The sequence below is a fragment of the Curcuma longa genome, chromosome 3 (assembly GCF_044706935.1).
Source record: "Curcuma longa cultivar G26 ecotype Majalengka, Jawa Barat chromosome 3, ITB_CL_G26_1.1, whole genome shotgun sequence".
Taxonomy (NCBI): domain Eukaryota; kingdom Viridiplantae; phylum Streptophyta; class Magnoliopsida; order Zingiberales; family Zingiberaceae; genus Curcuma; species Curcuma longa.
Window position 1 is genome coordinate 11,172,775 of NC_133863.1, and position 21,766 is coordinate 11,194,540.

A 21,766-nucleotide genomic window follows, 5' to 3' on the forward strand; every position below is an offset into this window, starting at 1 on the left:
AAAATCTTATTGAAGATGGAGTTAAGGAATTCAAAATACTCTTTTAAAATATTATTTTTAAAATAGATCATTAAATTTATTATTATTTAAAAATTATTATTATTGTTTAGAATAGGTCAGTAGAATAAGTCAGTTAAATTTTATATTGGTTAAGTAAAAGAGATTATGTAATCTTAATCATCTCTTCTTCCCCTTCCTTCGCCTATTGCGTCGGATTTCGCGGCCGTTTTCGTCAGTTGCCGGAGACCTACGTGGTTTAGGGTCGAGCAGCATTTGATTTCTCCAGACCGGTATGTCACCGACATCTCCGCTTCTGTTCTCCTGCGTCTGTTCTTTCGGTCGTAACTTTGCGGTTTCGTCATTCGGGTGCTCTCGCAATTTTTTTTCGTACGCGAGATTTTGAGTTGTTCACAATGTCGATTTCGTGTTTGCAGTGGTTCGGCTAATATTTTGGTGTTTGCATTCTGCTGGTGCAGTTTTGGACTTTTGATTCATTAGAGTTTTTTGTGTAAAGCAGTACTGCATTCACAGGAAGGAAGAAAGCAAAAGAATGGCGTCTAACAAGGATAAAGCCCTCAGGGCAAAAGAGATCGCCGACAAGAAGTTGGCCGAAAACGATCTCATCGGCGCCAAGAAATTTGCCCTGGAGGCCCAAACCTCTCTTCCCTGCTCTCGAAGGCCTGGTTCAGTTGATTGCAACTCTCGACGTTTGCATTGCGTCTCAGAGCCAAGTCGACGGGGAGAAGGATTGGCACGCCATTCTCTGCGTGAAATCCGGAGCAGATGAAGACACAGTGAGGAAACAATACAGAAAGCTGGCTCTCCTGCTTCATCCCGACAAGAACAAATCTGCTGCTGCTGAAGATGCTTTCAAGCTCATTTCAGAGGCGCGGAGTGTCTTATCTGGCGAGTCCAGGAGAACACTTCACGACCATAAAAGAAGCACCAAGAGCTCCTCGCAGGAAGCTTCCCGACCAAACAAAAAAAGAGCTGCTTCTGGTGACGCTAATGGATCTTCCAATTTCTCCAGCAGAATTAAAGAGCCCCCTGCAAGTGCAACATTTTGGACGTCCTGCCATAGGTGCAGAATGCAGTACAACTATCTCTGGGTGTACCTTAATCACACTCTTTTCTGCCGTAATTGCCATGCATCTTTTCTAGCTACAGCGATAAACCCTACTAGTGAATTTGTATACTCACAGCTAAACTCCCCTAGTGAATTTGTATACACACAGCTAAACCTCCCTGGTGAATTTGTATTCTCAAAGCTAAACCCCGCTAGTGAATTTGGATACTCAGAGCTAAACCCCCTTAGAGAATTTGTATTCTCGCAGCATACTTATCAGCAGAGTCAGCCAAACTTCTATTGTTTCCAATATTGGGAGCCTTTTACTAGAACAGCAGGAGCTGCAAGTGCAAATTTCGTAGAGAAGGCGAAGTGGCACAAGAAGCAGATAAACCCCTCTAGTGAATTTGTATTCTCAGAGCATACTTCCCAGCAGAGTCAACTAAACGTCTATGGTTTCCAATGGGGGCCTTTTCCTAGTACTGCACGAGCTGCAGTGCAAATGTGGCAGAGAAGGCGAAGAGGAGGCACAAGTAGCAGCTGGAAAGGAAGAATGATGTTCTAAAAGGAAAAATTATTGCATCCTGGGAATGACCACACACAGGTTTGATTTCTGCTGCAACAAATTGAGCAAATGGAAATTCTGTAGATGGGAAACAAAGCCAGCGTTTCCTTTCACATTCTGTAGATGGGAAACTTGATGTGAAAGGAAACGCTAAAAATAAACAAGCTGTTGGTTAATTTGCAACTTTTTTTGTTTATTTTAGACCTCTATTTGTGGTGGTTATATTCTTGCGTCATTGAGTGCAACCTTTGGTTAAGACATCTCTCACCATTACTTCAACTTTAGGGCTTTCAATCATTCTTCCTCTTTCATTTGCTCTGTTTTTTTTTTGAATGAAATTTGCTTTAATCTATCAGTTTTTTTTTGTTTTTTTTCTGTAGTGTTCTTGTTTAACTGTTTGTTTTTAACTTGTTTATCTTATGGTGTTTATCTTGGATTCTGTCTGTTAAAAACCAGAGTGGCTACCGATGATGACGCTTGATAGTCACTTTATGTAAATCAAATTCATTCATTCTTTTTTCACTACAATCCATTGGTTCTTTTAGACACTGGAAAACATAAATGTTTGATGGCAAACATATTAAGGAAAATATAAGAGCTTCATTTTTATAATTATAACATCATTAAAAATTTGGACAATAGATACTTTAAATTATAAATAAATAAAAGATAGTTCGGTACACGAATTGGAGATTTTATAAAAAAATCAAATTATATTAGATCTATTGTACATAATCTTATTCTACTTGTACAAGAGATGATTTTCATGATTCAAATTTGTGATCATAAGGTCGTGATAATAACTTTATCGTTAAATGCTGTAGAGAGAACATTACAACTCCCTTGATAATGTTTTTTTTTTGTGAAAAAGAAAAGTGACCTAGAGATCATAGACAGCTATTTTCCTGCAACTTAGAGTTGTTCAGAACATAATGAAGTTAAAAGGAAACTAAAGAAGATACCAAATGATAAATTTGCTACTGTACAATATACCAAATGAGTAGGTGGATTACCTTTTTCATTTTGAATTTCTTCACCAACAAGATTTTACAATTAGGAAAAGCCATGATCAATCACAGAACAGCTGTTTTAGCTCTTGATATATATAGATCAACACAAAACTATTGTTTGTTTCCCTGTTAAGTATATAGTTAGGCTGCAACAAACAAGGAAACTGGGAAACAGCAAAGAATAATTGCATGATACCTATGATATCAAGCTCTCAAACTGAGCTCCTCCATTCATCCCTGAAGATATATCGTCAGTTGCCACTTTACCTGTGTCATCATGGTTTGCCTTGTCTTCCAAGAAACTGTTACGATGACCGCATTCAATCACTTCGGTTCAACAACCAGAGAAGAATTAAGAGACACAACTGTGATGGCAATCACATGCTCCGGCATGGTTGGGTCCAGAGTGGGCAATTTCCTGGTGGAGATGATCACATACAACAACATCTGTGTTGCACCAAATATGAGTGCCAAAATGTTTGGAAGCTGGAAGAAATTAACATTGAAGGTGAGGGATACAACTAAGTCCAATTCATTAATGGATGAATGATTTGAGAATTATTTACCAAGACGTATAAGTCACGAATGAGGAAGCCAGCAAACCAAGCGACAGCACTAATTGTGAGGAAGAGTGGCGTCCATCGGTTCCGCCAAACTTGGCGAAGACGCGGTTGCGATTCGCGCGGCTCTAATTTGGACTAAATCGATTACTAATCAAACGAATTCCGATTTGATCCAAACTAGTTTTGTTTTTTTCGTCCTCGCTCTCTTCATGTCCATCATCCTGACCAGCGTTCTCGAGCTGCGGTGGAGCGGCATCGGCATCGAGGACTGGTGGCGAAACGAGCAATTCTGGGTGATCGGAGGTGTCTCTGCGCATCTATTTGCAGTTTTCCAAGGAATCCTCAAGATGCTGGCAGGCATCGACACCAACTTCACCGTCACCGCCAAAGCCACAGACGACACTGAATTCGGCGAGCTCTACGTGTTCAAGTGGACCACCGTACTGATACCTCCGACGACCATCCTGATCGTCAACTTCGTCGGCGTAGTCGCCGGATTCTCCGACGCGCTGAACAGCGGATACGAAGCGTGGGGGCCTCTCTTCGGGAAAGTATTCTTCGCGATGTGGGTGATTCTGCATCTGTATCCATTCCTCAAAGGTCTCATGGGAAGGCAGAACCGGACGCCGACCATCGTCGTGCTCTGGTCGGTGCTTTTGGCTTCCGTTTTCTCACTTCTGTGGGTGAAAATCGATCCTTTCATCAACATCTCCGACGACACCAAGTCCCGCGGATGCATCGACATCGATTGTAAGTTCAGCTAGAACAAGCTCGAACTCTTTCTTCTTTTACAGATCGATCATCAGGAAAGGAGTGATGGAGTTTATCGTGTGTGTGACTGCATGAGTTCATATTATTATATGGGAATTTTGATTTATTTCAATTATCGATTTTATTTTTATTATTAATTTTATTAGAAACAATAAAATATTTTTATTTTGAAAGAGGAGAAAAAAAAGGCCTATATAAACGGTCTGCGATCACGGCGGAAGGGTTTTAGGGTTTAGGTGATCGCGATGGCTTCTAGGGTTTCTCTCAAGGCGAAAGGAAAGCGGAAGGCTGGCAAGGGATCGAAGCCCGCGGCGCCGGAGGACGGATCGGCCGGCGGACTCGCCAAGGAGTGGAGCACCTGGGCGATGAAGAAGGCCAAGGTGCTCGCCCACTACGGCTTCATCCCCCTCGTCATCCTCGTCGGCATGAACTCGGAGCCGAAGCCCCAGCTGTACCAGCTCCTCAGCCCCGTCTGATGCGTCGCCCGGTGATCGGCAAGTTTCTCCCCTCCTCCCAATAATTAGGGATTTTGATTTCTCAGATTGTGATCTTCTTCCCAATTCCTGCTTATTACATAGCAATTTCTTGAATGATTGTTCATGATGGAAGCTGAATTTTGATATCAGTTTAAGTAATCAATCAAACTGGTAAACTACAAAGAACTTGATGATTGGTGATTGACCACTTGATGCTAATCTCTGATAGGCTCTTATCTGTATGACACTTGCACACTAGTGGTGCATTAAGCTCATGGCAATAGCTAATTTTATACCCTAGGAATTTTCATGAAATAAACAATCTGATGATTTTAGAATGTCAAATTCCTACACATCCTGATTTTCAATTCAGGAATAGTTGTTTCTTATGTATGCATCTTTCACACTGGCCAGGGATCTTCTTAATTCCTGCTTATTACATAGCAATTTCTTGAATGATTGTTCATGATGCAAGCTGAATTTTGATATCAGTTTAAGTAATCAATCAAACTTGCAAACTACAAAGAACTTGATGATTGGTGATTGACCACTTGATGCTAATCTCTGATAGACTCTTACCAACCCGACCCGAAGGGTCGAGTAGGCTAGGGGAACTATGCGGGCGAGCTGGATGGGCTAACGAATGTGCCAAGTAGGATAGGGTTGTTGTATAGGTTGGGCCGAGCGATTGAGCTGGTCAAGCAAGACCATATATGGATGGGCTAGGTGGTTTGGAAGGTTGGATGGGTCAGTATGAAACTCACCATAGAACTCCGAGTGAACATTTATCGAATGTTAGCTACAAAACAACTTGAGAACCAACTGAACCTTCCTACAAACTCAAGTTTCCCAGTAAAATTTTGTCCCTTTACTACTGGCTTAACTACTTCTAGACACCCCTCACCAAATCCAAGCACTTCCTCAGCATTCTCTCCAAGCACACAACTACTAGTAGCACCCACTCCCTGCCATTACCACCAATGCTTCACTTGCCACTTGTACTCCAAACCTGCAAGTTCATTATCATCTTCTCCCCCGAGGTCAATAAATGTACCTCCACGGGTGCGGTGCAGTAGTAAAATATTTAGAGTAACTACTAATAGGTTAAAGGTTCGAATTTTAATTGGGATGAATATTCTAAAGGTCGGCTTCTTCTGAGCAATATCATCTAATGCCCCACTAACTCCCCATGCCTTCTCTCTTTCAATGGGCATCTTAATTGCACCACAATAGCAAGTTGTAGTTGGTAAACTGGGCTATAAGTTGAGCTTTCTTCCGTCTGGTTTTCTTGGTGAAGTGGCTGAGAGCTTCTTCTTCCATGGAGAAAGCAGCCGGTCGTGGTGCAAGTAGAAGCAGAGGATTGAAGCATCGGATCATTCGAATGCTTCTCCGTTCTCCTTGCTCTACCTGCATCGCTTCTGACAATGGGGCCAAGCTTTCCGGTGCTCGGCCGTTGGTTCACTTGGAGCGGAGAAAGCAGACCAGGTGGCCGATGGCTTCACTGGAAGAGGAGGAGGAGGAGGAGGAGGAGGAGAAGAGGAGAATGGAATGGTTTGACAATGGCGAGGCGGAGGAAGAGTTGGGGAGTTTGTACTGCAACTACTATGGTGGCAACGAGCGGCCGAGGCGGAAGAGTAGAAGACGGAGTGGAAGTGGAAGAGGCTCGTGCGTGGAAGGGGAGGAAGAGGAGGCGGCCGGTGGATTCTTTGCAGTGCCGACGCGGTCGAGTGATCCGTACAGCGACTTCTGGCGGTCGATGGCGGAGATGGTGGTGGCGGGGCAGCACATGGGCAGCGCGAAAGAGATGGAGAAGCTCCTCCGCTCATACTTGTCGTTGAATTCGCCGGTGCACCATCCGGTGATCGTGGCGGCGTTCGTGGACGTGTGGGAAGTGTTCATGGCTTAGATTAAGATTAGATTAGATTTGGTATTTACTAAAATGAAGCGCTCATCATAGCGTTAATTCGCATAGATTTTAATTAATTATCATGCCATTTAGAAGAATATCCCCTCATACACACTTTTTTATTTTTATTGTCGTTAAAAAGCGTCTCAAAAAATATCAAAAAAAAAAAAGTTTCACCCTAATTTTTTAATCAAACCCAAAAAGAATTTTTTTTATCAAAATTGTTCTTTCTTATAATAATAATCTTAGCTAAAATTACTAAAACAGTGTAAAATAGTTTTGACAAAGGAATTTTAGTCAAAATTATTATAATAATGATATTTTAAAGATAAAATAAATATATTTATATTTTTTAAAACCAAAATGCAAGGTATTTTTTAATAAAACTTACTATTCATCTATAAACTAATCAACGATTATATCCTTGAATATTCACAAATTGTTTTAAAAATTACTTAATTATTACATTTACCCTAAAGTTTTGTACAATAAATAACACTTTTTATTGCCATTTTCAATTGACATTTTGGCAAAATCTTCTACTTTAATAATTTTTAAATACAACTTAAATTAATTAATGAGATTATAATAGTGTTACTTGTACATATACAATAGTATTTATTTATGATGTCGAGCATATATTTTAAAATACTTTAAGTATAATTATGTTAATTAGTCACATCAATGAGTTGGGAGTGACCAAGAGTGGTAGAGCATCAAACGCAATGTAGAGGACCGATACTTTTGAGGTCAAGACTATGATCAACAATTGTGGAGGGGGTGATGCGAGTTCTAAGTAGGTGTAACTCTTCGTGCTCAAGGAAAGCCTCGAGCCATAATTCGAGTTGTCATGACTCGTAAAAGACCTCAACTCACAACTTGTCTCGCCTCCCTTGCTATCATTTGTCCTGAATGTAAAAGAAAAAGATCGATGTAGACCATACTAGTGGCACAAAATTGATAGACAATGAAGACGATATGAGGTGGGGTGCAAGCTACTCGCCATCCCTACATCTATAATCGTTCTCTCTTTAGATAAAAATCTAATAAAAAGCAAGCTTAGCATTCCACTGTCCAATGGTGGCATAGCATTCACTTAACTACTTACTAAAAGATATTTTTCTAGATATTTTTAGTACTGCAAGATTCCTACATTTGGACCATGTTGGATCTTGTCATGATTGGGAGGACGATATTTATCCAAAAATAAACGAGACAATCTAGTTAAATCTTCTCAAATATCATATTTATAGAAATACTATTGTTATTGCAAATTTGCCATAAAATTATTATTTTTTTATTAATCACATGTTTTGCATATATATATATATATAACATATTATTTATATAAATAAATATATTTTGATAAGTTTGAATCTTAAAAAGATGGGGGCAAAGTGGAGGAATCTTTCGCCAATGTGCTTAGGACCATCTCTCACTAAAATCGATCCAACTTTTCATATCGATTTGTTACTATATTAAAGAAGAGATTTACGAATAAAGATGTTATTTGTTGTTTAATTAGCAAGGGAAGACGGGTTTAATTGTTAGTTAGTTAAAAGATTAAAGTAATCAGTTCCCCAGCTGTACATATTGTTGAATATGTATTTTTGAAAATTATAAATATAGTTATAAAAATGGTGGTCTCCACGTTAATGCCATATTGGGATCCAACTATATAAGGCATCCATAATATATGTGAAATTATTTTAAATATATTTAAAGTAAACAAAAATAAATAGAAGTAGTGATTTTTTATATGAGACTATTTTTAACAACAATTTCGATTTTAAACAGATAAAAAATATTTTTTAAAAATGACTGAAAATGAATTTTTTTATAAGTATTTCTTCTACGGTTAAACTTTTGACTGCGTCCGCCGCAATCAAACTGCGTGATTGGCTTTGCGGTACGGTCTCAAGGAAGCAGCCCTGTGCTGCGCGTGGATGCTGACGACGTCGGCGACGGCGACGGCGACGACGATGATGGCCATCAACACACAACTGATCCGGATCGAAACGACGACTTTGATCTTCTCTTCTTTTTTTGCTTTTCTCTTTTGTTTCTATAAAAACCATTTTGATGCGAGAAATAGACAGTTAAAAGGATCGGAACTTCTTCTCCCTCCTTTGACCTTTGCCAAAGTCAAGTTGGGGAACGGAGCTCCTCTAAATGGCGATCGATGCTGAGGTGACCGGATGTGGGACGAGATTTGAGTGATCCACTTCCACTTTTGGCTCTTTTCAGCCCCACCTCCACCACCACCTCCACCTCCACCACCACCACCACCGCTGCCCTCGCCGTGACCACCCTATATAAGTTTCTTTGAAGCTTAGTAGCTCGAATCACATCCCTCCCCTGTTCTCTGTCTCTCCTCTGCTTTCTCGATGGACAACAACGACTGGGATTTGTTCGCGGTGGTGAGAGGTTGCCTCCCGGCTCCGCCGACGCCGGTGGTCTGGGAGGAGGAGGAAGAGGTCGCCGCTGAAGCGGGGAAACGTGGGTTCAGTCTCGATCGCGTGATGCCCGCGTGCGGCGTCGAGCTTGATGAGCTCAGCAAGCTGCCTTTCCGTGACGACGGCAACCCACTGCAGTTCAGCAACCAGACGCCGGCGCCGGCGGCCATGCCCTCCTACGTTGTCGCTTCCGTTCTCACGCCGTTGGTAGCCGTTCCGTATCAGTTCCAGCAGCATCCTCGGCCGGCGGCGACTCAACGGCCGGCGCCGCCCTCGCAAACTCCTCGCTCCAAGAGAAAGTATTAATTTCTCAACGCAGTTTCTTCTTCTTTTTGGATTTACCAAAGAATTATAAAATATATATCGAGAATAATTTGGGAAAATTGATAGGAGGAACCAGCAGAAGAAGGTGGTTTGCCAAGTTCCGGCCGACGGAGTCTCCTCTGATCTGTGGGCGTGGAGAAAGTACGGCCAGAAGCCGATCAAAGGCTCGCCTTATCCAAGGTGAGGACGCACGAACTCTATAAGAATATTTTTGTTGAAAATTAGTTGTAAAACAATTATTTATATATTTTGTCGTCGGTGAATCTATGAACAGGAGTTATTATCGGTGCAGTAGCTCTAAGGGCTGCCAAGCAAGGAAGCAGGTGGAGCGGAGCAGGGCGGAGCCGGCGATGCTGCTCATCACCTACACGGCGGAGCACAACCATCCGGTGCCCACCCACCGCAACTCCCTCTCCGGCAGCACCCGCCAGAAGGCCCCGAAACCGGCCAGTTCCGCCGCCCCTGCCTCGCCTCCGTCTCCGGCCTCCCCGTCGCACCCTGACAAAGGCGAGGACGGCGAGGAAGAGGAGCCGGTGGTGGAGGAGGACGAGGAGGAGGAAGAGATGCTCACGGTGGCTGACGTGGAGATGATGCGCGAGGAGGACATGCTCTTCCTCGGAATGAAGGTGGCCGACGCAGGGTCGTCGACGGAGACGACCGCCGGAGCCAACAAATTGGTGGCGAGCCTCGCCCTCCTCGAGGAGGACGAGGAGTTGTTCAGTGCACCCAACTGGCTCGCTAATAATGCCACTTTTCTTTTTTAATTAATACTAAAAAAATTATAAAAAGGATAAATTATAGGAGATGAAATGGAAATTTTCTAATTAACGGGGTGCTTAATTTTGTTTTATTTAATATTTTTGGTCCAAGTTTAATTTTATTTTAATATAAAAGTAATTACTGTATGATTTTATTTTCTCTAGTTATTATTTATTACAGTTATTATATAAAGGAATTAGTTTTATGGATTTCGATTTGTTATAGACCTAAATAGGAAATAATTAAGAGAATCCGAGTTCAAATCTCAATATATCAATAATTTAAAGATAATTATATTATGAATTTGTCTGAAAAGATCTATTATGATGTGTCACTCTACAATCAACGTTTTAAAATTATCTTCAAATAATTTATCTACTAGATCAGAGTAAATCGATATAGATGTCTGATTAACTATGAAAGTACTCTGTCATTGTACTTTAACTCCTAACTTCTAATCCAATACGAGAAGATTTTTCGTGAAACTCTGTACATTCCAATGTAAGGGTTGAATATAATCTTTTAAAATTTTGTATAAATCTAGTATATTATAATTTCAACGCATTTTAATATATTTTTTTCAGCAACTTATGTATTACTACATGATAATGTATTTTATCAGTAAAGTAAAAAAATCATTTATAATCAAATAATCAATATATTAATTCTCCATATGCATATTTGAAATTTTTTAATATTTATTTTGTTTTCGATAAATGGCCATTAAAAGTTTTTTTTCCTTTTTTTATAATTTCATTCTATTTTTTTAGTTAATTGATAAAACAATCACAATTTTTTATTTAGTGTTATTTAATTTCTACTCAATTATTATTTAATTTCAAATATATTCAAGAATATCCTTGTGGAGCTTACAACCCTCAAAATAATTATTCAAATATCAACATGAAAAAAAGGAAGGCTAAAACGTAGCCTAAACACCCACTTTTATTACTAAGGTGGTAAATGAATCAAATGTTCAATTAGTTTAATGTTTGATTAAACTTGAAAACTTGAATATGATAAATTTCAGTCAGTCTCATGAACTCAATTCTTGGGGGTGGTCAGTCCGATCTCACGGAAGTTTTCCACCGACCACCAGGGTAAATCGGGAAGCGTATACGATGGCCAATCCAGATGTCCAGCATCCTTTGATTGCGTTCTCCATTTGGAGGAAAATTTTTATAAATACGCTATAGTTGAGAATCGAACCGCAAATCCTTGAGTCGCAACTCGGATGAATATATATATATATATATATATATATATATATATATATATATATATTCAATTTGTTAATGTTAATGAATAAAGATTCGTAAATAATAATTATAAATCATATTCATAAATAAAATTTATGAACTATGTTTAGTGTTCCTCAAGATCATTAAGATTTATGCAGGTTTCAATTTCATGGGAGTCTCTGAATTTTTATATTATTTTATATTTAATTAAAAATATTCATTTTTATTTTAGATTAATTTATATATAATATATTTTTTTATTTTTAAATTATTTTAATTTTAGTTGTTGTTGATTTTTTTAAAAATCTAGTCGATTATTTTTTTTTCATATTGATCTTTAAAAAACATACGTTCTTGTAGTTGTCCCGCTTGACCATTGATTTTGTGCCATTCTCTTCTTTATATGGATACTTTCGAATGATATTCTTTTCCTTTCTCATCATTCATTCATTCCAAGTAAAGCAATATGTTAAATTTTTAATCATCAAATTGTTTTTTTATTATATAAATTAAAAAATGATTATTTTTAGTTTCTCCTCGGTGAAAAAATTTTACGATTATCATTTTAAATTTGAAAAGCATTTTAAATATGAATGCTATTGATGATTTAAATTTATTTTCAGAATTAACTATTTTAAAAGAAATAATAAATTAAAAATTAAAAATAATATTTGAGATATTAAATCTTATAAAATAAATAATTTTTCAATACATAAATAGTTTATAAAATACTGTATATTTTCAACTTTTTTTAAAAAAATTAAAATTAATAAAATTTTAATAATGTCTAAAAATTAAATAATTAAATAATTTTATTTACTGAAAAAATATTATCAAAATTTGAATATTAAAAAAAAATTCTCTCGTGCCTGTAAAAGAGTTAAGATAGCCGTGATTCATATTCATTAATAAATTTTTATCAATATAATAAATAAATAAATAAATTAGTATTATTTAATTTAATAATCAATAAATAAATTTTAAAATAAAATTTTTTAAATAATCCAATAGGAAGTTAAATTGATAGTTCAATAATAAAATTAAGAAATAAAACAAAGTCCATATAATATACGCAATATACGCAGGGTAAAAAAAATAACCCACCAATCAAATCGACGCAAGGTAAATAAAACCACCCACTCCAAATTTGACCGCCCCTTAATTTTTTCCCTTTTGGGATTCCCACAATGGCTGTGGCTGTCTTACTGTATAATATTAAGCCCTTTGCTTCGAATCATTTTATATATTCGGTTCGGTTCGATTTGATTCGCTTTGACTACTTATTTATATGCACTTTGGTAACTAAATTAATGCCATGTCGTTGCTCCCTCCATTAAAACTTAATCCAAAAACCTTGCCAGCTCGCGGCTCTTCCTCCTCTCCGACCGCAGCTGCCGCTCTCCGCCGCCCTCCGGCGAAGTTAGTTCGGTTCGGACTCAGGCGATAGTTAACCATTGAGTGGTGCTTTTTAGTCTTGCTCGACGAGTGTTTTCCAGTAAGATTTTGGGTCCGAGCGCGTTCGGCGACGATCCAGTTGTGTGTTAAATTGGTATTGTTGTTCGGTCGTGCCGGAGCTGGAGGTCGGGAGGTGTGTGGGATGAGGGCGGCGTCGGCGACGCGGCACGAGCGTCGATGGGCGTCGGACACGGTGGCGGTGCCGGAGGGGAGGGGGATGAGCGGGGCGTCGTCGCCGGGGACGTCGGCGGTGGCGTCCGACGATGGGGAGGAGTTCGTGGAGGTGACGATCGACCTGCAGGACGACGACACCATCGTTCTCCGTAGCGTGGAGCCGGCGGCGGCGGCGGCGATTGAGGCCGGGTACGCGTCGGACGCGACGTTGTCGGAGGTGGCGTCTGCGTCGATGTCGCCGTCCATCGGGCGGAGTTCGTCGCACCGGCTGCGGCAGATCTCGCAGGAGCTGAAGGCGGAGGCGGTGGCGCGGGCGCGGCAGCTGAAGGAGGACCTCAAGGCGGAGCTCAAAAGGTTCACGTGGGGCCACGGTCCGCCCTCACGGCAGCCCGTCCCGTCCTCCTCGACGTCGCCGGGGATCGACTCCGCCCTGGCCGCCAGGGCCGCGCGCCGGCAGCGGGCGCAGCTCGATCGGACCAGATCCGTCGCCCAGAAGGCCCTCCGAGGCCTCCGATTCATCAGCGGCCGCAACGCCAACGGCGTCGACGCGTGGAACGAGGTGCGGAGCAACTTCGACAAGCTCGCGCGCGACAACTACCTCGCCCGATCCGATTTCGCCCAATGCATAGGTTCCTCCTCAATCCCCCACCTCTTCCCCAATCAATCTCCACTCCATGTAACCAAACCCTAGCCGCATGCAGGAATGAAAGACTCCAAGGAGTTCGCACTGGAGCTGTTCGACGCATTGACTAGGAGACGAAGGTTGAACGGCGAGCGGATCAGCAGAGAGGAACTCCACGAGTTCTGGTGTCAGATCACCGACCAAAGCTTCGATTCTCGACTCCAGATCTTCTTCGACATGTAACAAATCCCTAATTCTCTCCTTCTTCCGATCCCAGATCTGATCCCCAATTTTCAAATTTTGAATCTGTTTAGGGTGGACAAGAACGAGGACGGCCACATCACAGAGGAGGAAGTAAAAGAGGTAACTTTTTACCCTCCCCTCCTCCCTTCTTCCTTTCTTGCTCAACATTTACGTCTTCCAAAAGAACACCAACCCAATTATGCAAGCAATTAGTTGTATTTTAGGATTTTTTTTTTGTTTGAATCTTGAATCATTTACAGAGTCAACTTAATTACTTTCTTCTGCATGAATTCAAGACACTAAGCTTATTGGAGTTGGTGAACAGAAGCAGCACATCAACACCAACCACTCCTCACCTGCCCATTTCCTCCACTCCTTGCCTTGCCTCACAAGAACTCTCTGCTTTCATTGACACATTCAAATGGTTCTCTAACTGAAAAACAATGAGAGGAAGTGGAAGCTCCTATCTTGATTTTTATTCCAATGGAATTAGTTTACTCCCTTGCCCATCTCAAACACTGTCCACTGACGCTGACTAGTGGTGGGTGAGGGGCATTTAGGCCAAAGACTGATGATGATGGGGAAAGAAAAATCTTTTTGGCGCTTTGTTAATTCCATTTGAATTGCACATCAATATATCGATTTTGATATAAAGATTATCAACAAAGTAGTGATTTTCCATTTGCATTGACTTGGTTCATCTTGTTTTTTTAATTTCTTTCAGATAATAATGCTTAGTGCTTCTGCTAATAAGCTGTCGAGGCTGAAAGAACAGGCAGAGGAGTACGCAGCTCTAATAATGGAGGAGTTGGATCCAGAGAGACTCGGCTACATCGAGGTCTGTCTGTTCTTTAAATTGCCTGGCACAAAAAAACAAATTAAGCTAGTTCTATCAGCTTACATAGATTGAATCATAACTGAATTAGCAGCCATGAGACAAGAATGAGGTAGGAGTATATACCTGTAGAGCTAGCACTGGTCTGGGCCCTGTGTGTGTCGTCTTCTCTTCCATAAAGTGAAAGAGACCCGTTGACTTTTGTTTCCATCTGGTGAAGGCACATCCTCTCGTCAATCTTAAGCTTTGGTTTCATTCTTGTTTCTTGGTGGATCTGTTCCTGTCTCCTTTTCGAGTTCTAGAAATGAGTTGGAATCTCATGTCAAACTTGGGGACCAACTAGATCATTTCGGTGCATGGAGAATTCACACAGCTGTAGACTGTCACTTCTCGCAAATCCATGTCTTTTCCAGCACTAATGTTCCCTTCGAGTCGAAGAAAGCCATGTCGATCGCTTGTATCAATGAACAAACTAATCGAGACTTTAACTGGATGGATTCCTGCTAAAGCAATTTTCATGGCGGACAGCTTTGGCAACTGGAGACGTTGCTGCTGCAAAAGGACACGTACATCAACTACAGCCAAGCGCTGAGCTACACGAGCCAGGCGCTGAGCCAGAACCTGGCCGGGCTGAGGAAGAAGGGGCCAATCGGGAAGCTGACCGCCAAGGTGGCCTACTACGTGGAGGAGAACTGGAAGAGGCTGTGGGTGGTGACGCTGTGGATCGCCCTCATGGCCGGACTCTTCACCTGGAAATTCATACAGTACCGCAACAGGTACGCATTCCACGTCATGGGCTACTGCCTCACCACCGCCAAGGGCGCCGCCGAGACGCTGAAGCTTAACATGGCTCTCATCCTCCTCCCAGTGTGCCGGAACACCATCACCTGGCTACGCTCCACCAGCCTCGCCCGTGCCCTGCCATTTGACGACAACATCAACTTCCACAAGGTTAGTCTGAAATCCCTCCCCTTTTAATTTTCATTTTACAGTTATAGTTTCATAAATGCTATCTGAATGAATGAAGTTTGACGCAATGGTAAAATTGTTGCTATGTGATTAAAAAACAGAGAAACAATTTCTTGTAAAACAGTATTCACAATATCTAAATAAATTTTCCTTTCTAATTAATTAATGCACACTGGCCTTGCTCCATCATTTTTTTTTGTCCTGTTATGTGTGACCTACGGCATATGAAGGAATGCGCGTGGAAAGCAATGATTTGATTAAATAAGAAGTTAGGCAGATAGATATGGAGAATGAAAGCATCACCTAATCACCAGTGGATAGAACACGCCACTTTTTACTTCATTCATGTATAGGGAAGATAGATATACCTTGCCGGATATATTTGCATATCTAATCATTGATTAAAAATATTTGGTTCCAGCTGCAATGCAAATCAGTGACTGTTACAGCTGCCAAAGGCTGCTAAGAATGAAATAATAAATGAGTGAACATGAAAGGAAGTGGGAAGAAACACGTGCCAATCCACACCATGATAGCTAGGCCGTATGTTCTATCCCTTTTAGCATTATGCAAATGGGTGGGAGTTTCTAGTTGCAGTTTATTTAGACTTCGAGTCTTTGTACTTGTGATGCACAAACCAAACCGTTTATAAGTGTAATTTTAGGTTAATCAGAAACCATATCCTTGAGATTGGCTTGTCATCTGAATCACTTGTTCACAAATATGTTACTGTTAGTATAGTTTTAAACGTGGAGTCCATTGTATTTCAAAATGAATGTTTGTTAGTATACTTTCAAACATCTATGACTGGAATCCATTGTATCTCAAAATTAGTATCTAAATGAGCATGAAACATCCTAACTTCGATGTCTTCTCACATCTTTCATGACTCTGAGGTAGCAAGCCTAACTTTCATAGTATCTTGAATTTGGCGAAGTCAATTCAATCAGGACAAAGTCAATTTAATTATTTAAGTTAGGACACTCTTATAATATTTATAAAGAATGAATTATTCCACTTATCCATGTGATGCTAATGAGCCTGGAGTAACTCAAAAGCTTTGATGGCATAATGAAGAAGTCATTGATAAGTAGCAAAATTTGACTAGAGACTAGATGAGAAACTAGACCTTGTGGGCTTTTGATGTCGAACTAAAGGGGTTCATCAGATAGGAGAAATGATGTTACTTTAATCTACAGAATGTTTTTCTAACAGTTGGTATTTACCATATCTAGACTATAGCAGCAGCGATAGTCGTTGGAGTAATCCTCCATGCCGGCAATCATATCACTTGTGACTTTCCCCGGCTCATCTCTTCCTCCGATGAGAAGTACCAAGGCTTGCAACGTTATTTTGGGGACACAAAGCCAACCTACTTAGATCTCATGCGAGGCGTTGAGGGCATCACTGGAATCATAATGGTGGTCTGCATGGTGGTGGCTTTCGTCCTTGCAACACACTGGTTTCGTCGGAGCCTAGTGAAGTTCCCTAAGCCCTTCGATAGGCTCACTGGTTTCAATGCTTTTTGGTACTCTCACCACCTGTTTGTCATTGTCTACATTTTGTTCATTGTCCATGGAGAATTTCTCTACCTCATCCACAAGTGGTACAATAAGACAGTAAGTTCTTTCTGCATTGGCATCTCAATTTTATGATTGTTCTGCTATTATGTAACTCAACTTTCTTGACTGATGCAGACATGGATGTATCTTGCAGTTCCTGTTCTTCTGTACGTCGGGGAGAGGAGCCTAAGAGCCCTCAGGTCCGGTCATTACTCTGTTCGCTTACTAAAGGTAACTCTGCTCTATTGCGAAAAGTTAGACTGTCCATGGAGAACCATCTAGTGTTGTTAGTAACTTCTCAACTTCATATTCAGGTAGCCATATATCCAGGTAATGTTCTCACGCTTCAGATGTCGAAGCCTGCAGCATTCCGCTACAAGAGTGGTCAGTACATGTTCGTGCAGTGCCCCGCTGTCTCACCCTTTGAATGGTAAAATCCAAGATGCCAAATCAGTTCTTGAAAATTTTATGTCTAATATAAGCTGTCTTCTTTTCATTCAGGCATCCTTTCTCAATCACTTCTGCTCCTGGAGACGACTACTTAAGCGTCCACATTAGACAGCTCGGTGATTGGACAAGGGAACTAAAGCGAGTTTTTGCGGCAGCATGTGAACCTTCAGTTGCAGGAAAGAGTGGCCTTTTGAGAGCAGATGATGCTACCAAGAAGAGGTATGTCTCAAACACTATTTGGGGCAATTGAAACACTATCTAAACTATATCATCATAATGTTCATAGCGAGACAATAGAGAGCTCATTTTCAAATTGCAGTCTGCCAAAGCTTTTGATCGATGGACCATACGGTGCTCCGGCTCAAGATTACAAGAAGTACGACGTTCTTCTACTCGTCGGCCTCGGCATTGGTGCAACACCTTTCATTAGCATATTGAAGGATCTACTTAACAACATTGTCAAAATGGAAGAGGAGAATGTGAGACTTGCATTCCTTGTTCTTATTGTGCCATTATTCAAATATAGGACTACTACCTCAGTTGAGATGCCAATTTATCAGTGTTTCCTCCAATACAGGATGCACTCTCCGAGCTCTGCCCGCCGACGCTACCACGAAATGGTGAGCGAGTCGATTTAGCCACACTCATGAAGGCCTCGCGCAGAGTAAAGTGGTCTCTCAGAACAACAAATGCATATTTCTATTGGGTCACGCGTGAGCAAGGCTCCTTTGATTGGTTTAAAGGAGTTATGAATGAAGTGGCTGAGTTAGACCAACGGGTGAGCCACTTCTACAACTCGATTCACCGGCACATACAATGCATACCATATCCTTGCACTTGCTAGTTCCTAACCAGTTTCTTTGCACAAATCAGGGAATAATCGAGATGCACAATTACTTGACGAGTGTGTATGAGGAAGGAGATGCAAGGTCAGCTCTAATCACCATGATCCAAGCTCTCAATCACGCGAAAAATGGTGTCGACATAGTCTCTGGCACTAGGGTGAGAGCAATCTTGCTAAATGCATTTGAGGCACAACAATCATATGGTTCGAACCAAAGATCTTGCTAACAACTTCAAATATTTTCCGAATTGATTTGATTAGGTGCGCACTCATTTTGCTAGACCCAACTGGAAGAAAGTCTTCACCAAGATAAGTTCCAAGCATCCCTGTGCTAAAATAGGTGAGTTTTGTAACTCATCAAGATCATCCCTGTTTGAATTTTCCTACCACATTGGCAAACTTGAATCCATGGTGCACCCACTGGACTGACACAGGAGTATTCTACTGTGGAGCACCGGTTCTAGGGCAGGAGCTAGGCAAGTTGTGCCATGACTTCAACCAGAGGGGTTCGACCAAGTTCGAGTTCCACAAGGAGCATTTCTGATCCATACTCATGGATCGATTGATCGAACAACTCGGTAGACAGCAAAAAAAAAAAATTGTGTAGTCTTTTTGTTTATTTTTCCACAATTATATTACGAGGAGGAGGAAGGGGAGAAGAGAAATAACAAATAAGAAAAAGTTAGAGAGTCTATTTTGTTGCCGCTAATACTTGTATATATGAATCAACTCGAATATGAAAGGTGAACCCAAAAAAAAAAAAAGAGGGATGAACTATGAACCTTTATTGATCAACGTTTTATTTATATTATAAAAATACGATAAGGTTTTTGATATATAAGTTTGTATATATAAAATTAAATATATATGTATATATAAATAAAATGGAGAAATAAAAAATAAAATTAAACCAGCTTAATTTTTAATAAAATTATTTTTAATCATTTGTTAAATAAATTTTTTATTTATTTTAGTTTTTAGAATTTTGGGTCAGGCTTGACCATAAGAGCCGTGCCTGACCCAAGTTCGACACAATCCATGAACCAGGCTCGACACACGTGTCTGACATCGCGCCGTTTAGTTCGACACAATCGAAACTAACTTGGGTGGCTGGCCAATCTAATTTAGTCCCACAATGATAATTTTTTTTATTTGGAAAAGAGTACTGATCTTTAAATCATGGCCAGGTTATAAAGTGCATAATATCGTCATCAGCTCATTTATGATATTAAATTATTATTATTTAAAAAATCTAGTAATAATAACAAAAATCTAGTATAATTCCAAAAAGTTAATAAAAATAGCAAGAGCAAGATCCTTTTTCACTACACAAGCAGATTAAAATCCTTGAAAACATTGAACACATATCAATGTTTCAAACCTCTAGAGCTTGTTCCATTTCCTTTGTGTCCGAGCCGATTGATCGGAGATGCGCGATGAACTTGCTCAACTTGGGCCTCTGTTTGTTGGCGATGGCAATGGCGACGTCGTTGGGGAAGAGGTCGCGGAGGACAAAGGCATGAAAGATAGTAGAGATCGAGAGGACGCACACTGTGAAGGCGGAGATGCCGGAGAAGAAGACCACTAGAGTTCTAGTGAACGAGTTCATGACAACCATCGAATATTTGATAGTCGCGATCGAGAAGGCCGTAGTTGGAAACGTATAAGCCCACCAAGCAAGAGAGAACCTGAGTTCAATAGATTTTATTTATTTTTTTTAAAAATAATTCATTTAATTTGTAATTGGAGTATTTTTTTTAATAAAATAAAATAAAAATAATTTTTATACCTAAATCCTCGGAAGAAGTTGATTCTGACTGCCTGCAAAAAAATGATAAAATCGATAAGAATTAAATGATAACGAAATCATTAATCTTCGAGAATCGAACAAAAAAATAAGTTTTTTAAAAAAAGATCTTTTTTTTTTTGTTTGTAAAATGATGGTTAAAAGGATTCGATTGGACTGACGAGACGTAGAGGGAACATGGCCATGAAGTAGGCGATCCTGGAGGCGCAGTCGAACTCGCCGTTGATCCTCGCCCAGGCGACGGAGACGACGCTCGGCGGCGCCACGAAGAGGAAGAAGACCGGGTGCAGCTCCTTGGGCAGCGTCTGGTTGGTCGGCAGCCGCTGGTACAGCGTCACGAAGAGCACCAGGTAGTGGGCCAGCCCCACGGCGAAGAAGAACACCGGCGGCTCCTCCATCCCCATCGACGCGCTGGCCAGCGCCCCCACGAAGTTCCCGACGATGGTCAGGTGGTTCGATGGGTTCGCCACCTTCGACAGGCGCCGCTGCCCGCCGGACATCCACTGCCCGTAGAGCTTCAGCTCGAGGCAGAGGATCGGCGCCATCAGCACGTACCACACGGCCACCGGGGGCCGGCCGGCCGTCAGCGAGTCTGGCGCGCCCAGCACCAGAAACAGCCCGGCGATCCACGGCGCGAAGAAGAAGTTGACGCGCACCGGGTGGTGGTACTCCCGTCGGACGGCCTCGAAGTAGAGCACCACCTTGGAGAGGTAGATGCAGGAGACGATCGCCGTCATGGCGAGGGAGGCGGACCAGAGGGCGAGGTTGACGACCGGACTCACGTGGAGGAAGCCGGCGGACGAGGAGTCGGCCAGCATCTTCCACAGGATGGCTTGGCTGCCCACGCCGAGGCAGATCCCGAACGAGGAGATGGGGAACCGGAGCAGGAACGGCCATTTCTCGTCCTCCGGCAGAATCGACACCTCCGACACCCTCAGCGTCTCCAGCTCCGGCCCCTCGAGCGCGTCGAAGTATCGATCCACGGCCGGCACAGCCTCACCGTCCTCACCGCCGCCGTCGCACCATCTGCGTGATCCGGATCTTGCGGCTTCCCTCTCAGGTTGGAGAGCTGCCTCTCCAGTCTCCCGGACCAGGTCTTGAACGGATCAAAGCGTTTGTCTCTGTGACTGCACTGGTCGGCGGCGCGCGCCGGCACGGGCTGCGAACGGAACGACTTCCCCTGTTTCGACGACTCCTGCTCCGGCAGCTCGATCGCAGCAGGGGAGGCAGGCCCAAAGGGAGACGACGGCAGGCTTATGGAGACTGAGAGAGGCAGAACCGCTTGGTCTCCTCTTCCAACAAGTACTTCTTCCTGCAACATCGGAGTGACTGCACCCACCACCACCTTCAGAGAGAGATTCTGAGGAAGGAAGGAAGGAAGAAGATCGAGTAGCAAAAGGAGAAACAGAACACGGTAAACGGAGACAAGATCGATCGATCGCTCGAATGGTCGCTGCTGTCAATCTCCGGTGAGTTAACAGAAACGAAAGATCGCGAAGATCAAATTAAAGGCGAGAAGATGAGTGCCGTGCTTGGACTGATTTCACTTGTCCGTTCCGCGCGATTTCTGGGCGCAGAGCAGAGGAGTCAAACAAGTGCGGCAACTGACGATCGTGACTCGAAAACCATGAATATTTATATAATCATAAATTAAGGAGATCAAACAGA

At 41.7% G+C, this 21,766-nt stretch overlaps 6 protein-coding genes and 1 pseudogene across 6 annotated transcripts; 6 read left to right on the forward strand and 1 right to left on the reverse strand.

The window, feature by feature from the left end:
- The first annotated feature begins 550 nt into the window (after positions 1-550).
- LOC141823679 (uncharacterized) lies at positions 551-1,660 on the forward strand (annotated as a pseudogene).
- Positions 1,661-3,395: 1,735 nt separating this feature from the next.
- On the forward strand, positions 3,396-4,063 carry LOC141825695 (cellulose synthase A catalytic subunit 4 [UDP-forming]-like; the record flags this gene model as incomplete). Its single annotated transcript, XM_074713081.1, has 1 exon — positions 3,396-4,063. A coding segment is annotated over one exon (573 nt), but the record flags the coding sequence as incomplete, so codon positions are not given.
- A 149-nt stretch (positions 4,064-4,212) lies between these two features.
- LOC141825574 (mitochondrial import receptor subunit TOM7-1-like) lies at positions 4,213-4,691 on the forward strand. The gene has a single exon (XM_074712954.1). It carries the CDS (start codon positions 4,221-4,223, stop codon positions 4,449-4,451), a length of 231 nt encoding a protein of 76 aa, XP_074569055.1. The 5' UTR covers positions 4,213-4,220; the 3' UTR covers positions 4,452-4,691.
- Positions 4,692-5,763: 1,072 nt separating this feature from the next.
- LOC141822875 (uncharacterized) lies at positions 5,764-6,438 on the forward strand. The gene has a single exon (XM_074710182.1). The coding sequence runs from the start codon at positions 5,770-5,772 to the stop codon at positions 6,355-6,357; it is 588 nt and encodes a 195-aa protein (XP_074566283.1). The 5' UTR covers positions 5,764-5,769; the 3' UTR covers positions 6,358-6,438.
- A 2,306-nt stretch (positions 6,439-8,744) lies between these two features.
- Positions 8,745-9,975, forward strand: LOC141825583 (WRKY transcription factor 22-like). Its single transcript, XM_074712961.1, has 3 exons — positions 8,745-9,112; positions 9,204-9,317; positions 9,412-9,975. The coding sequence occupies exons 1-3, from the start codon at positions 8,745-8,747 to the stop codon at positions 9,899-9,901; spliced, it is 972 nt and encodes a 323-aa protein (XP_074569062.1). The 3' UTR covers positions 9,902-9,975.
- Positions 9,976-12,734: 2,759 nt separating this feature from the next.
- LOC141823089 (respiratory burst oxidase homolog protein A-like) lies at positions 12,735-19,031 on the forward strand. Its single transcript, XM_074710360.1, has 14 exons — positions 12,735-13,395; positions 13,468-13,627; positions 13,703-13,751; positions 14,356-14,469; positions 14,995-15,417; positions 16,671-17,054; positions 17,133-17,228; positions 17,312-17,427; positions 17,499-17,666; positions 17,767-17,926; positions 18,025-18,225; positions 18,321-18,449; positions 18,553-18,631; positions 18,726-19,031. The coding sequence occupies exons 1-14, from the start codon at positions 12,735-12,737 to the stop codon at positions 18,833-18,835; spliced, it is 2,850 nt and encodes a 949-aa protein (XP_074566461.1). The 3' UTR covers positions 18,836-19,031.
- A 635-nt stretch (positions 19,032-19,666) lies between these two features.
- Positions 19,667-21,419, reverse strand: LOC141825211 (S-type anion channel SLAH3-like). Its single transcript, XM_074712596.1, is given in 4 exon segments — positions 19,667-19,979; positions 20,081-20,112; positions 20,260-21,120; positions 21,123-21,419. Coding segments are annotated over 4 exon segments (1,503 nt in total).
- Positions 21,420-21,766: the final 347 nt, after the last annotated feature.